This window comes from Chionomys nivalis, chromosome 4 (genome assembly GCF_950005125.1).
Source record: "Chionomys nivalis chromosome 4, mChiNiv1.1, whole genome shotgun sequence".
NCBI lineage: Eukaryota > Metazoa > Chordata > Mammalia > Rodentia > Cricetidae > Chionomys > Chionomys nivalis.
The window spans coordinates 37225556-37238922 of record NC_080089.1 but is presented as its reverse complement, the minus strand read 5'-3'; the positions used below and the strand labels follow the sequence as shown (position 1 = coordinate 37238922).

At 35.1% G+C, this 13367-nt stretch overlaps 1 protein-coding gene across 1 annotated transcript; it reads right to left on the bottom strand.

Moving 5' to 3' along the window:
- Positions 1–5617: 5617 nt before the first annotated feature.
- Positions 5618–13283, bottom strand: LOC130872725 (olfactory receptor 8B3-like). Its single transcript, XM_057766940.1, has 2 exons — positions 13270–13283; positions 5618–6557 (listed from the first exon to the last, which is right to left on the bottom strand). The coding sequence occupies exons 1-2, from the start codon at positions 13281–13283 to the stop codon at positions 5618–5620; spliced, it is 954 nt and encodes a 317-aa protein (XP_057622923.1).
- Positions 13284–13367: the final 84 nt, after the last annotated feature.

Genomic DNA, 13367 nt, shown 5'->3' with positions numbered 1-13367 from the left:
GTCCTGCAAGATCTTGCCTAGCTATATACAAAGCTTCCCAACCAGGCAAAATGTATCCATTAATATAATAGTGACATGATGCTTAGGGAAAATGGTAAAAGCTGTTTCATGAATAGATGTGTGGCTCACTCTGTGGGAAATAATATACGCCTGATAGGGCAAACCTGTTTTAAATTTAATATCTTGAGAAATCACGGTCCCTGGGTGAAGTTTCTTACTGATAATTTGCTAAATGAACATCTTGTTTGCATTCCACATGTTTATGCTTATGCTCTTTGACTAGTATTACTCTTAGCCTTCATCAGAGCAGAAGATGAATGGTTAATGCGATTAATATGGTATCGTAGAGTGTGGAATAGAAATGCTATAGGGTAAGGAGAAGATTTTATTAACTCAGGAGGGTTAATAAAGGGAAGTACAGTATATGTAAAGTCATTTCTACTTTTGACTTGGCTAATCTTTCACCAGATGCTAGTTGGTTATATCATATATCAATAATACTAAGCAATATTATCAGCTTACTATTAGAACAAAAACATCTATTAAAACAATTCAGTTTTCTGGAATCCTCTTCAGTTTCTTTCTTCAAATACTTAAAGTTCTTGTCAAATAGATCTTTCACTTCCCTGGTTAGAGTTACCCCAAGATACTTTATGCTATTTGTGGCTATCGTGAAAGGTGATGTTTCTCTGATTTCCCTCTCTGTTTCTTTGTTCTTTGTTTATAGGAGGGCTACTGATTTTTTGGAGTTGATCTTGTATACTGCCACATTACTAAAGGTGTTTATCAGCTGTAAAAGTTCTATGGTAGAGTTTTTGGGGTCGCTTATGTACACTATCATATCATCTGCAAATAATGAAGCTTTGACTTCTTCCTTTCCAATTCAAATCCCCTTGATCTCCTTATGTTGTCTTATTGCTATTGCTAGAGCTTCAAGCACTATATTGAAGAGGTATGGAGAGAGTGGACAGCCTTGTCTTGTTCCTAATTGTAGTGGAATGGCTCCTTTGTAGAAAATCAGGTGTTTAAGGTTTGTGGGCTAATATGAATCCTATGATGTCTGGTTTATCTCTCAGTGTGCAGACATCAATCTGTTTATGTCTCTCACATAGCAGTGGTAGCAACAGTGGTAGTATTAGTTGTAGACATTGTCGTATGACTAAAGCATAACTCTTTGTATATAATCACCTATATTTGCTTTTATTCTAAATACAAATTTTAATAATAATTAGAGAGTTAAACACTTGTCCTGGAAGTAAAAGAACAACTGTTATATCCCCAGAACAAATGTGTGAAAACTGAGTGTGGTGGCATGTGAACTCATAACTAGCACTAGGAAGTCAGAGACAGGAATATTCCTATGAAGTCTTTGGATATTTAGTTTAGAATTATTTGTGTACTAAAGAACAATGAGAGGCCTGGTCTCAAAAGAGGTGTGTAGAATTTGTTAGAAAAGTTATACACACACACATAATCAAGCAACTAGAACAAAGGATAAAAGACTAAATATTTTGGTTGTCTTTAAAAATATTAGGAAACACATGCTCAACAATGTTCATAGTAACTTTGTTTGTCATAGCCAGAACCTGGAAACAACCTAAATGCCTCCTCGACCAAAGAATGGATAAGGAAAATGTGGTACATTTACACAATGGAGTACTACATAGCAGAAAAAATAATATCTTGAATTTTGAAGGAAAATGGATGGAGCTGGAAAACATTATTTTGAGTGAGGTAACCCAGACACAGAAAGATAATTATCATATGTACTCACTCATAGGTGGTTTTAAACATAAAGCAAAGAAAACCATCCCACAAATCACAATCCCAGAGAACTTAGATAACAATGAGGTCACTAAGAGAGACTTACATAGATATAATCTACATGGGAAATAGAAAGTAGAAAAAGATAAGATCTCCTGAGTAAATTGGGAGCATGGGGACCTTGGGGGAGGATTAAAGGGAGAGGCAAGGAGGGGAGCAGAGAAAAATGTAGAGCTCGATAAATATCAATAAGAATTTACACTAAATTTTACCACACTTACATGCAAAGTTTCAATAAGAACAGTATAATAGAGAATCATGTGCAACACAAAAGTTTTATTTTTCTTTGATTACTGGTTTTAGCACAGGTGTCTTTTGGACTGTTTCCTCAAAGAGAGGTTAAAAGAAAGCAAACTCCTCTTCTAGAAAAGAAATATAATAATTTGGGTTTGACCATGTGGAGGCCCAAAAATATGATCCTATTTTCTCCTAGATTCAGATCAGAGATTTCTGCTCTCACACGGTTATTGTCAACAGGTGTGGCTAATATCCAGACCTTGTACTTCAGGTACTGAGAAGTAGATCTGTTTCTACCTCAAACAAAAGCCTAAGGATCCAACTAAGTTCCTACTCTCTTAGTGAGAGAGTGGAGTGGTTTGCCTACAGAATGTTTGGTTTAAGGTGTAAGCATTATTAGTCTTATTCTAGCGACAGAATGTTTAACTTAGAATGTAGCATGCAATCTTCGGCTGATCTGTTCATTTCCTTGCATCAGTTTAATGCAGTTTTTTATCCTACTCCTACCATTTGGGGAAAGGGGAAATTTAAACAAATGGAAATTAAACATGGGCAATTTCAATATTCACTGGATTTATTTTTTTTTATAGAAGGAAAACTTTATTTGGGATTAAGCTTCTAGAGGAATAAAGAGCTGTGATGGTGGGGGAGTGGTAGGCTTGGTGACAGGAACATCTGAGAACTTCCAACTTGAACCACGAACTGAAATAATGCATGGTGTTAAAACATCCAACTGCCCTCAGTGACATGCATTCTTAGGCAAGGCCACAACTACTAATCCTACCTAAATCATGCCATCAATTAGGTACCAAATATCCAATAATCTAAGTCTGTTAGCCTCTAGAGAACATTCCCATTCAGATCACCAGATGTAATATATATACACACACACACGTGGTGTGGTGGGGCCTTGCCTTTCTTTGGCAAGCGCAGGTGTATCTCTTTGAGTTCACAGATAGGACTCCATAGCTAGTTCTAGGAGCGCCAGTGAGACTCTACCTCAAAAAATACATGGACCAACAAGTAACCATGAACAAAAAAGGGCAAAAACAAAAACTAACCAAAAAACAAACAAAAAGCTAAGAGTAGGAGCAATAAAAATTACTCATGGAGCCATAGTCAAAAAATGACAGAGGAAAGACATGATAGATATAGATACAGAACTTTTAAGTTTCTAAAGGAAATGTTTGCATCACAACAGAGCAGGCTTCCATGAAGAACACTGCTTTCAAGTGCTTTCAAGTGCTGTGACAGTGAGCATTGTGTTCTATCTTTTTACTTTATACTTTCACTGAATATAAGTTATCTTCATAATTTTTATTTCTTCACACCAGGAACACAGGTGAGTCTTATTCCTATCTTCCCTTTCTTTAGATTATTATTTTCAGGTGCCTTCCCAGTTCCCTCAAAAATCTGAGACATTTTCAAGGTTCCATTTTATGGATTTCACAAACCATTTCACCCCCTCACACATTTTTTCTTGAAGCAGTCTCAAACGCAAATCCTTCTTCTTTAAAAATTTTTCTACCTGTTTTCAGTCTGAATCCTAGGTATACCATTTACCTGAAGCTACTTTTCTTAGATAATCATGGATTATGAAAGACAGTTGGTGTTAAAAATCAACATTTTCAATACTAACATTTAACCAGTTTACAGAGGGTTTGAAGAGCACCTCAGAAGAGGGAAGGGTCAGAGTTTAAGATTCAGCTACTGGAATGATTACTGAGAGGTATTCACTGGATTTATAATTTATTCACTGGAGTGATAATAACTTCCGTTACTATCGTATGTTTCTGTTTTATTATTTTCACTTGTGTCTTTTTTCTCTTTTCTTATTTTTCTAGTCCCCATGCCCCTCTCCTAGTAAGTGTTATTTTTATTGAACCTGGTCTCTGACATGACCACAAAATTTCTTTCAAATTACTTGATTTGTTTATTTGTTTAACATTTTGAGGTTCAAATTTTCCCAGCTGAAATAGAGGATCTTACTGACTATATATCTAATATATAGAATCAGCAAATAAAAGTCTAGAGATCAGAAAAGTTTAATTGTCCTCAGATACTCTGACCTTCAAAAATGAATACTTCTCTAATTTAAACCTATCCTACTTAGTGAAATCTAGAAATTTTATTATACTTAAGGCCTTTTAATTAGGAGATTTGAATAGTGTAGTGCTTTAATTTTCAAAATTCCTAACTTGAGCTTCAATTGTCATTTCTTTTTTATTCTTAAATCAGCTTAGTGTAGTGAATGCTTACCACAGTACATGTGTGGAAGTCAGAGAAGAACTCTGAGAATCCACATTTTTCTTCCGTCATGTAGGTTCTATGGATTGAACATAGGTCATCAGTCATGGTGTCAGGTGCTCTTAACTGAGGAACCTTCTCAACCTGTTCACTATTTTATTTCTTTATTTCACCCAAATATAGCCATTTTCTTCTCACATCCAACATCATTAGCATATGCCAGTTGTAGACTGCAGCTTTTCTCAAAAATTTGAAAGTGGAAGGCAATGCAATGTCTCATAGAACAGATATGCATTTACATTGCCATGTATATTCTAAACCCTGCTAGAGATGGACCTCATATATTCTGGTTCTGTGTATGTTAGAGCATCAAGGAATGTAATTATCCTTCTTTGTTTTCCTATTCTGTCATTCTAAAATATCAAACACATTAAAACATTTCTAATTCATGTTTTCTATTGTTTTTATACAACATCTGACTTTTTGAGCTGATTGCCTCTAAAATATCTTAAATCACAACAAAAAGAGCCACTAAGTTATTTTCTGGGGGAAAGTAAATCAGTATTTACTCTCTGGAATGATAATTGAAGCTCATCTAAAAACAAAGGCAGACACCTTTTTTTAGTTGAATTTTTGTTTGTTTCTTCATATTACTGACAAAAAGAACATAAATAATAAGAGGGCATCCTTATACTGAGACTTTTCATTAGAATAACTGACACAACTTCATGATCAATATTGCTGCACATTAGTACACTATTCATGTCATAAATATATATGAAGAATATATAAAATAGATATGAGAATGTAGTGTGATTTTTTGGTACAATGATGAATATAAAGAAATATAAGAAGAAAGCTAAGTGTTTACAATAGCAAAATGGGTTGTACTCAATGGTCTTTGTGGAATTTTGTTTATACCTGAGATATTAACTTTGAATATGGATAATGGAAATTAAAATAGAAATAGTATCATTTGTAAGTTCACCGGAATATAATTAAATAATCTGACACCTTATTCATTATCAAAATATCATCTTAGCATTTGCTTGATAGTTTAATGAATAATTAGTCTTTCCTAAAAGAAAAATTATCAATAATGACAATAAAATGCTTAGTATTAAATCTTTTTATCATGTTAAATCATTTGTACTAAATGATGAGAGGAAAGGAATAGCTATTATGAAAAAGTCAGAATATAACTAATAATTTCACAATAAAATAGGAAAACGTATTTTATCTTATCTAAGATTTTAATAAAAAAGGTAAACTTTCATATAACTACAGACATTTAGAGAAGCTGTTTCTATCATAGTTTCCACCTTCTCAGGCTTTTCCTCAAGGCAACTTTAACATCTTTGTTCCTCAAGCTGTAGATTAAGGGATTCATCATGGGAACCACATTTGTATAAAAGACAGAAGAAATTTTTCCTTCATTCATAGACCTAACTGAGGAGGGTTTAAGATACATAAATGCACCAGATCCAAAGAATAGAGAAACAGCAATTATGTGGGAACTGCAGGTGCTAAAGGCTTTGGACCTGCCCTCAGCAGAGTTGATACGGAAGATGCTGGAGAGAATGAAACCATAAGAGATAAAGATGGTGATGCTGGGCACAATGATATTGATGCCCGCCACAATGAAAACCTCCAGTTCATTGACATAGGTGCTGGTGCAGGAGAGCTGCATCACGGGAAGAATGTCACAGAAGTAGTGATTGATGATATTTGCATCACAGAAGGTCAGTCTCAGCATGCATCCTGTGTGAGCCAAGGCACCAGAAAATGCCATCAAGTATGAACCAAACATTAGGTATGAGCATATTTTAGGGGACATAGCAATATTATATAAGAGTGGATTACAGATGGCCACATAGCGATCATAGGCCATTGACATTAACACATAACACTCTGAAATAACAAAAAATGAGTAAAAATAGAGTTGAGTCATACACCCTGTATAAGAGATAACATTCTTGTTTAGTATGAAGTTCAACAACATTTTGGGTGTAAACACTGAAGAGTAACAGAGGTCTATCAAAGACAAATTAAAGAGAAAAAAGTACATGGGGGTATGAAGATGTGAATTCAGTCCAATTAGAATTATCAAGCCCAAATTCCCCATCATAGTCACCATATACATTACAAGAAACAGGAAGAACAGAGGGACTTGGAGATTTGGTTGGTCTGTTAAGCCCATCAGGATGAATTCAGTCACAAAAGACCTATTTCCAATAGCCATTATTTTCCTATTGGAATCTGTAGGACAGCATGTTATACTTTAAAACAATTTGGCTCTTTTCATATTTTATCTCATCCCACCAATGTATAGTCACTGGAAATCTTCAAGTCTACTCCAATTTCAAACTTTAGAATCAGCCTTTCTCATGACTGTGAGTGCCATAGAGTTTCACTTATTACAGTCTTTCCAAGTTAGGCATTCAATGTACCTTAGTTCCTTAAATCCTGAAGGAAAGATAGGTCATTTCATGTAAACATGACTGTTCACAAACCAAGGTATAAACATGGTGTGAGTGGACAGAAACACCTTTATCTCATCTCATTATTTCTTCTTTTACTTGATTAGCTTGCTTTCTAGAAAAAAAAAACAATAGAAGCTTTAACAATTAGTGTTGTCCTCTGTTTAAATTAGACAGTGGTAGAAAAGGAATCAAAATATTTTCAAAGTAAAGACCCTGACTATATGCACTGTTACTAACAACTGTCACAGAATTCAACTTCAAATTCAACTTTAAAAGTTTTTCACTTGTTCAAGGAATTTATTTTAACTGTATATTAAAAACATCTCTCCTTTGTATATGGAATATATTTATGTCAATTTTACTTATTTTTCAAGGTTTAATAGATAGGAAAGAAATGGACCTGTCATATATCTGACATCTATTTATTGCAAACAAAGGCATTATGCTATGTAGCATTCATAAACTCACCATTGTTGAACCAGAAAACACTGATGTTTCCACATTATTGCTTGAAATGAAAATTCCAGGATTCATGGCTTGAGGCTTTTGTTGTTACTAAGATTTGTTTTGCAAAGTTCCTTGAAAATATTTATGATCTGTAGCTTTGATTTGCTAATTATGATCTTTCACTACTTATTCATAACAGAATAAAAGTCCTCATATTGGTCTATTTGTCACTTTATAGTATGGAGATGTTTCTGTGTAAGTGGAATAATATTAATGTAATATATCAGACTTTAAACAAAATAAAAGCTTGTTATTTCTTTTTCCTTGAGAACAGAATCTTGGTGTAAGAAGGGTTTTAAAGGATTTTATTTACACCTTGAACGAAGATCTGTCTTTAATTCCTAAAGGACCCACAATTTTGATGAAGTATTTCATTCACCCTTGGGCTTGTACAACTCCCAAGACAAATCCAAAACATTGTCACATCTCCATATTGTATTCATATCTAAAAATATATTTCATTATCTCATTTCTTCCCATATCCTAAATAGAAACATTCTACATGCTCTTATTCTATATTTCCTACTTTTTTTCTGAAATAATTTAGTAATTTCAGTAGCTTAGTTCAATAGTCTCTCATTTAATACTTCACTTTATAAAATTTCTCCCATCAAAAGTTGTTGCTTTTACAATGATTAGAAACTCCAATCTGACGTTTGTCCAGAGAATTTAATATAACTATTTTAAATTAAATTAACTTCCTTTCCTTTGTGTCCACAATGTATGAATTAGTGATGGTGACTAAAAGCACATATTTTATCAGATTGCTGTGACAACTAAATGAAATACTGTTACTAAATTTGTGATAACATGGTGGCACATGCAAATACCTAAAACAACACAATGCATTGCTATTGCTCTTATCTGCCCCTCATAACCAGATGAAAAGACACTATTTCTGAAGAATACATATCGACTAATAGACATAGAGAAACGAATCTTGAAAAGAACAAGAAAGTTTCTTCCTCTTTCCCCCCTCCCTGCCCTCCCTCTCTCTCTGTGTCTGTCTGTCTCTTCTATCCTAGCTAACTTTTGGGATGGTCAGGAGCACAACATAGGATGATAGTTAAAAAAAAAAAAAGATATTAGTTTATCCATTGATAGACCCTGCAAAGAACAACACCAACCTGCATGGCAAGATGTCCCCACTGGTGCAATAATGGAAAAACTGTTGAATGGTGTATTAGTCAGTGTTCTCTAGAGTCACGGAACTTATGGAATGTGTGTGTGTGGGTGTGGGCGTGTGCCTGTTTGTCTGTCTTAGTTATTGGTTTACTGCTGTAACAAAACACCATGACCAGAAAGCAAGTTGGGGAGGGATGCTTTATTTTTCTTAAACTTCACCATTGATGTTCACTGGAGGAAATCAGGACAGGAACACTAATAGGACAGGATCCCAGAGGCAAGGGCTGATGCATGGGTCATGGAGGGAAACTGCTTGCTTATTATGGCTTGCTCAATCCACCTTCTTATAGAACTCAGGACCAACAGTCCAGGGATGGGACCACTCACAGTGAACTGGAGAGTCCCACATGGATCACTCGATGAGAAAATGCTTATAGCTGAACCTAATTGTGATATTTTTTCAACTGAGCCTCCTTTCTCTGATGACTCTAGCTTGTGTCAAGTTGACACACAAAACAGGCCAGTAAATGTGTGTGTGTGTGTGTTCACAAGTGTGGGAATCTATTTGAATGACTTACAAGTTTCCTTCCTATGATGGCTATCTGTGAATATAGTAGTTTCTCAGTCCCGTGATTCTAGGTGTTTAGCAGGTCTTTTTCATATGCTGGAGGTCTGAAGAAGTAGGTTCCAATTCCAGTGAAAGAATTCATGTGCTGACAAAGCAATGGCAAACAGGAAAAGAATGAATAAGCCATTCCCTCTTCAACTGTCTTTATTGAGCCTTACAGCAGAAGGTGTGGCCAGGTTAATGGTATGTCTTCCTATCTCATATCTCAAATAAAGGTGACAACCATCCAACCTTTTGATTGGTATCAAAAACCCGTGCCTTCCAACTTCAAGATCCAAATCAAAAGCATGCTACCTTTCTTGCCTTATGATCTGAATTATGTTTGCCCTTTCATTTCTAGATTGTAGTTAATTCCAAATACGGTAAACTTAGCAATCAAGATTAGCCATCAAGAAGCATGTAAGCAATTGCTCACTTTGTTGAGTTTGTGTCCTCTTCCACAGGAGAGATTTCTTATATGGTACTATAAACATAGCCAAAACCATGGGTAGGTGGACTATTATCCTAGGGGAAATTTATTGCTAACAATTTATGCTTATTATGCTTATTATATTCATTATATAAATAGTAGTTGCTTATTTTCATTTATTATATAAATAAGTAGTTGGTTACTCTCATAATATCATAATAAGTATAATCTATTATAAACATATATTTTATGTTTATTATGAAACAGTCATGGCCTAAAAAATATTTATATCTATTTTCATAGATTTGTACTGCTCTTAAGTATGGTCAAGAAACTTAATCCATAGTGATCTGGAAAGACACAGGTAGTTACTTTAATTTTTTTTGTATATGTGGAGGTTTGCTTTGTTACCAAGTATGTGGTCAATTTTTGAGAAGGTTCCATAAGGTTCTTAGAAGAAGTTATATTTTTTGTTTGGGTGGAATGTTCTATAGATGTCTGTTATGTCCATTTGATTCATGACATCTGTTAGTTCTCTTATTTTCTGTTAAGTTTCTGTCTGGTTGACCTGTCCATTGACAAAAGTGGAGTGTTGAAGTCTGCTACTATTGTTGAATGGGGTTTGATGTGCAATTTAAATTTTAATAATGTTTCTTTTACATATGTGGGTGTTCTTTTTTTTAGGAGCATAGATATTCAGAATTGAGAGTACATATTGATGGATTATTTTTTATGAATATGAAGTATCCTTCTCCATCTCTTCTGGTTGATTTTTGAAATCTATTTTGTTTGCTATAAGGATAGCTACACCTGCTTGTTTCTTAGGTCCATTTGATTGAAATACCTTTTCCCAACCCTTTGCTCTGAGAGAGTGTCTGTCTTTGAGTTTGAGGTGTGTTTCTTGGATACAGCAGAAGGCTGGATCCTGTTTTCATATATATTCTGTTAGCCTGTGTCTTTTTAACAGGTGAATTGAGTCAATTGATTTTAAGAGATATTAATGACCAGTGGTTGTTAATACCTGCTTTTTCAGTCATAGTGTTTGTGTGTTTTTCTTCTTTGTGTTTTGCTGGTGGGGGTTATCTGTTGCCTGTGGGTACAGTTAGCTCCTTGGGTTGGGGTTTTCCTTCTAGTACTTTCTTTGGGGCTAGGTTTTCTCTAGGGGAACAGTGGGTGGAGAAGGTCTATTGGAAGCTCACCAGGCTCTCTGGCAGTTTAATAGGCAGAGTTGAGTTTGAGCTAGGGGTCAGGATAGAATGTAGAGTTGTAGAAGAGATGCTATGAAAGAATGGTCTGTAGAATCAACAGGAGACATGGGCAGGAGCAGAGGGAAATAAATTAGGTGTTAACCTGTTACAGGGCTAGAAAGTAGCCAGGGACATTGGATCTGGATGAACATAGAGTGTGGAAAGGATCTGAAGGTAGCTTATTTAATCTTCTCACATATGTTATGTGTGGTTTAGCAGGAGATGTCTCCCTGAACTGGAGCCAGGTATACAATGATGAGGATGGAACGGAGGCCAAGAAGAGATGGTTTGTGCATTCCACAGAAGAAAGAGTCAGGGAGGAAGGGAGGAAGAGAGGCTGAAGCTTTTGTTCTGTGGCAGTGCTAGAGAGAAGTCCGAGGGATAGGATCGCAGAAACAAAGAGAGTAGAGAAAGATTTTGGGAAGCTTACCTTGTCTTCCCCAGATTGTCTTTTACTCTTTCTTGCGCATCAATTTGCCCCTTGGAAATTCCAGTGCTTTCATGATCTGGGTGTTTTAATTGACCATTTTTTTACAATTAACATTACCACTATAAATAATATGTATCTGACCTTCTTTGGTCAATCAACTGTGTTATATTTATTTCACAATTATTAACCAGCAGATGAGGAATATAAGTATTATGTAATAATATAGAATCCTCCTTGTTTTAGAGAGAATTCTTTCAGGTTTTCTCTGTTCAGAGTGACACTGCCTATGTCATACATAGCCTTTACTACTTTGATGTGTGATGTCTAATTTTTTTCAGTTAATCAATATCTTAAGAGGGTATTTATAACATTGTTAAAATATTTCTACATTTGCTGAAATCACCACATTGCTTTAGCTTCATGTTTTTCAATATTCTAATACTGACTGTGTATGATGAACAGCCTTATGCAAATTAACTTGATTATGTTGTATGATGTTTTTTAAATGCCATTGAGCAATTGGCTTTAAAATATTTTTATGTAATCAAAAGTGATCAGAAAAAAAATAAATGATAGCTTAATGAAGTGTTTATCTAATTATTCTTTAGAATACTTGGAAATATCAGGGTAAGAACTTCAATGATCAGAGAAGCATCAGAACAGTCACCAATGACCTCCCCTCACTCTTGTCCTTGATCGAAAGGGGCCAAGACTCTCTCTAAGCCTTGCCCTACTATTTCTCTGTCTGTCTCTTCAGTCTCTATCTGTCCTTGGCCTTCCAAAGGTTCTATGACTAATTTTTGGTTAGCTGGTAGCTAGCTACACCCTCTGATTCAAAGCAAACTTTACGGGCAGTCTCAGAGGTATCAGAATGCAATCAAAATATCCCCCAGAAGTTTAACCATTCCGATTTTACACAAATAACCAGGGAAACAGAACTGTTTAGTAAATTGTCTATCTAGCTACATATCCTCTATTCTTATTATGATGAGTGTAAAATAATCATTGGCCTCATTAATATTCTATTACATTTAATGACTGAGCAGTGTACTTACTTTAAGTATTTCAGTATTTATTTTAGATGTTTACTTGGGGTGTGTAGTGGTTTGAATGAGAATGGCCGTCATAGGATCATAGGTTTGAATACTTAGTCCCCATTTAGTAGAACTTTTTGAAGGGATTAAGAGAGATTGTCTTGATGGAGTAGTTGTGGTCTTTCTGGAAGAGCTCTGTTACTGGGTGTGGACTTGGAGTTTCAAAAAAAAAAAAAAAATCCAGGCCCTGCCTTGCCTACAACTTGTGGATTAAATATGATCTCTAAGATGTTGCTCTGGCCCATGCCTGCCTCCCAAGTGTTCTCTATCATGTTGTGCTTGGACTAACTGGTGCATTGAAAGAGTAAGAAGTCCCCAGTAAAATGCCTTCACCTTACAAAGTGACTTGGTCATGGTTGTTCATCACAGCAGTAGGAACACTAACTAAGACAAAATTAAACATGGCAAAAGTGATTCTGGAGGATAGGAATGCTGATTCAAGACAGAGTACTTACTCAGGAGCAGGGTTCATTTTGTGAGTTTGGTTCAGGTCATTGAAAATAAATGCAGTAAAAAAAATTTCTAAAAAGTGCTTTGGATAACCTCACGAGAGGTGATACATTAAAAACATTCTCAAATTTTTGAAAACTTTGAAAAAAATGTAAGAAAATGTTATTGGAACCCTATGGAATATAACTATACAGTATTCAAAAACAAAGCAAAAAGTAACCAAAACAAAAGTTTTCCCTTATGAGATGAAGGTCAATGAGATATGGGAGTTCAATATTGGCATAAGTATGGAAGATGTACCAATCCCTAAGAGAAGGTCACACCTGATTCCCTTAGGACATAAAGATATATCATGGTCTAGCATGCAGAAGAAATCACCTCCTTTCATTTTTATGACTGGTATCTGTGCTCTGGAAATAGACTGAGGAAGATTCTACTGTGTGTTAACAGGCAAGTACAGAAAAATACATAAAATAGTGGTAAAATACATAAAATCTTCTTCTGTTTTATCCAATGCCAATAGTGAACACAGGAAAAGTGACTTACTTTTTGTCTAGTGCTTCAGAGGATTAAGGGTTTACATTACACTTTATGAGCCGCATTTCAGAAAGATTTCCATGAAATATGACAAAAGATTTTTATGTTCTCAGATTCTTAGAATCCAAGAAACACTGAATCTTGTCTTT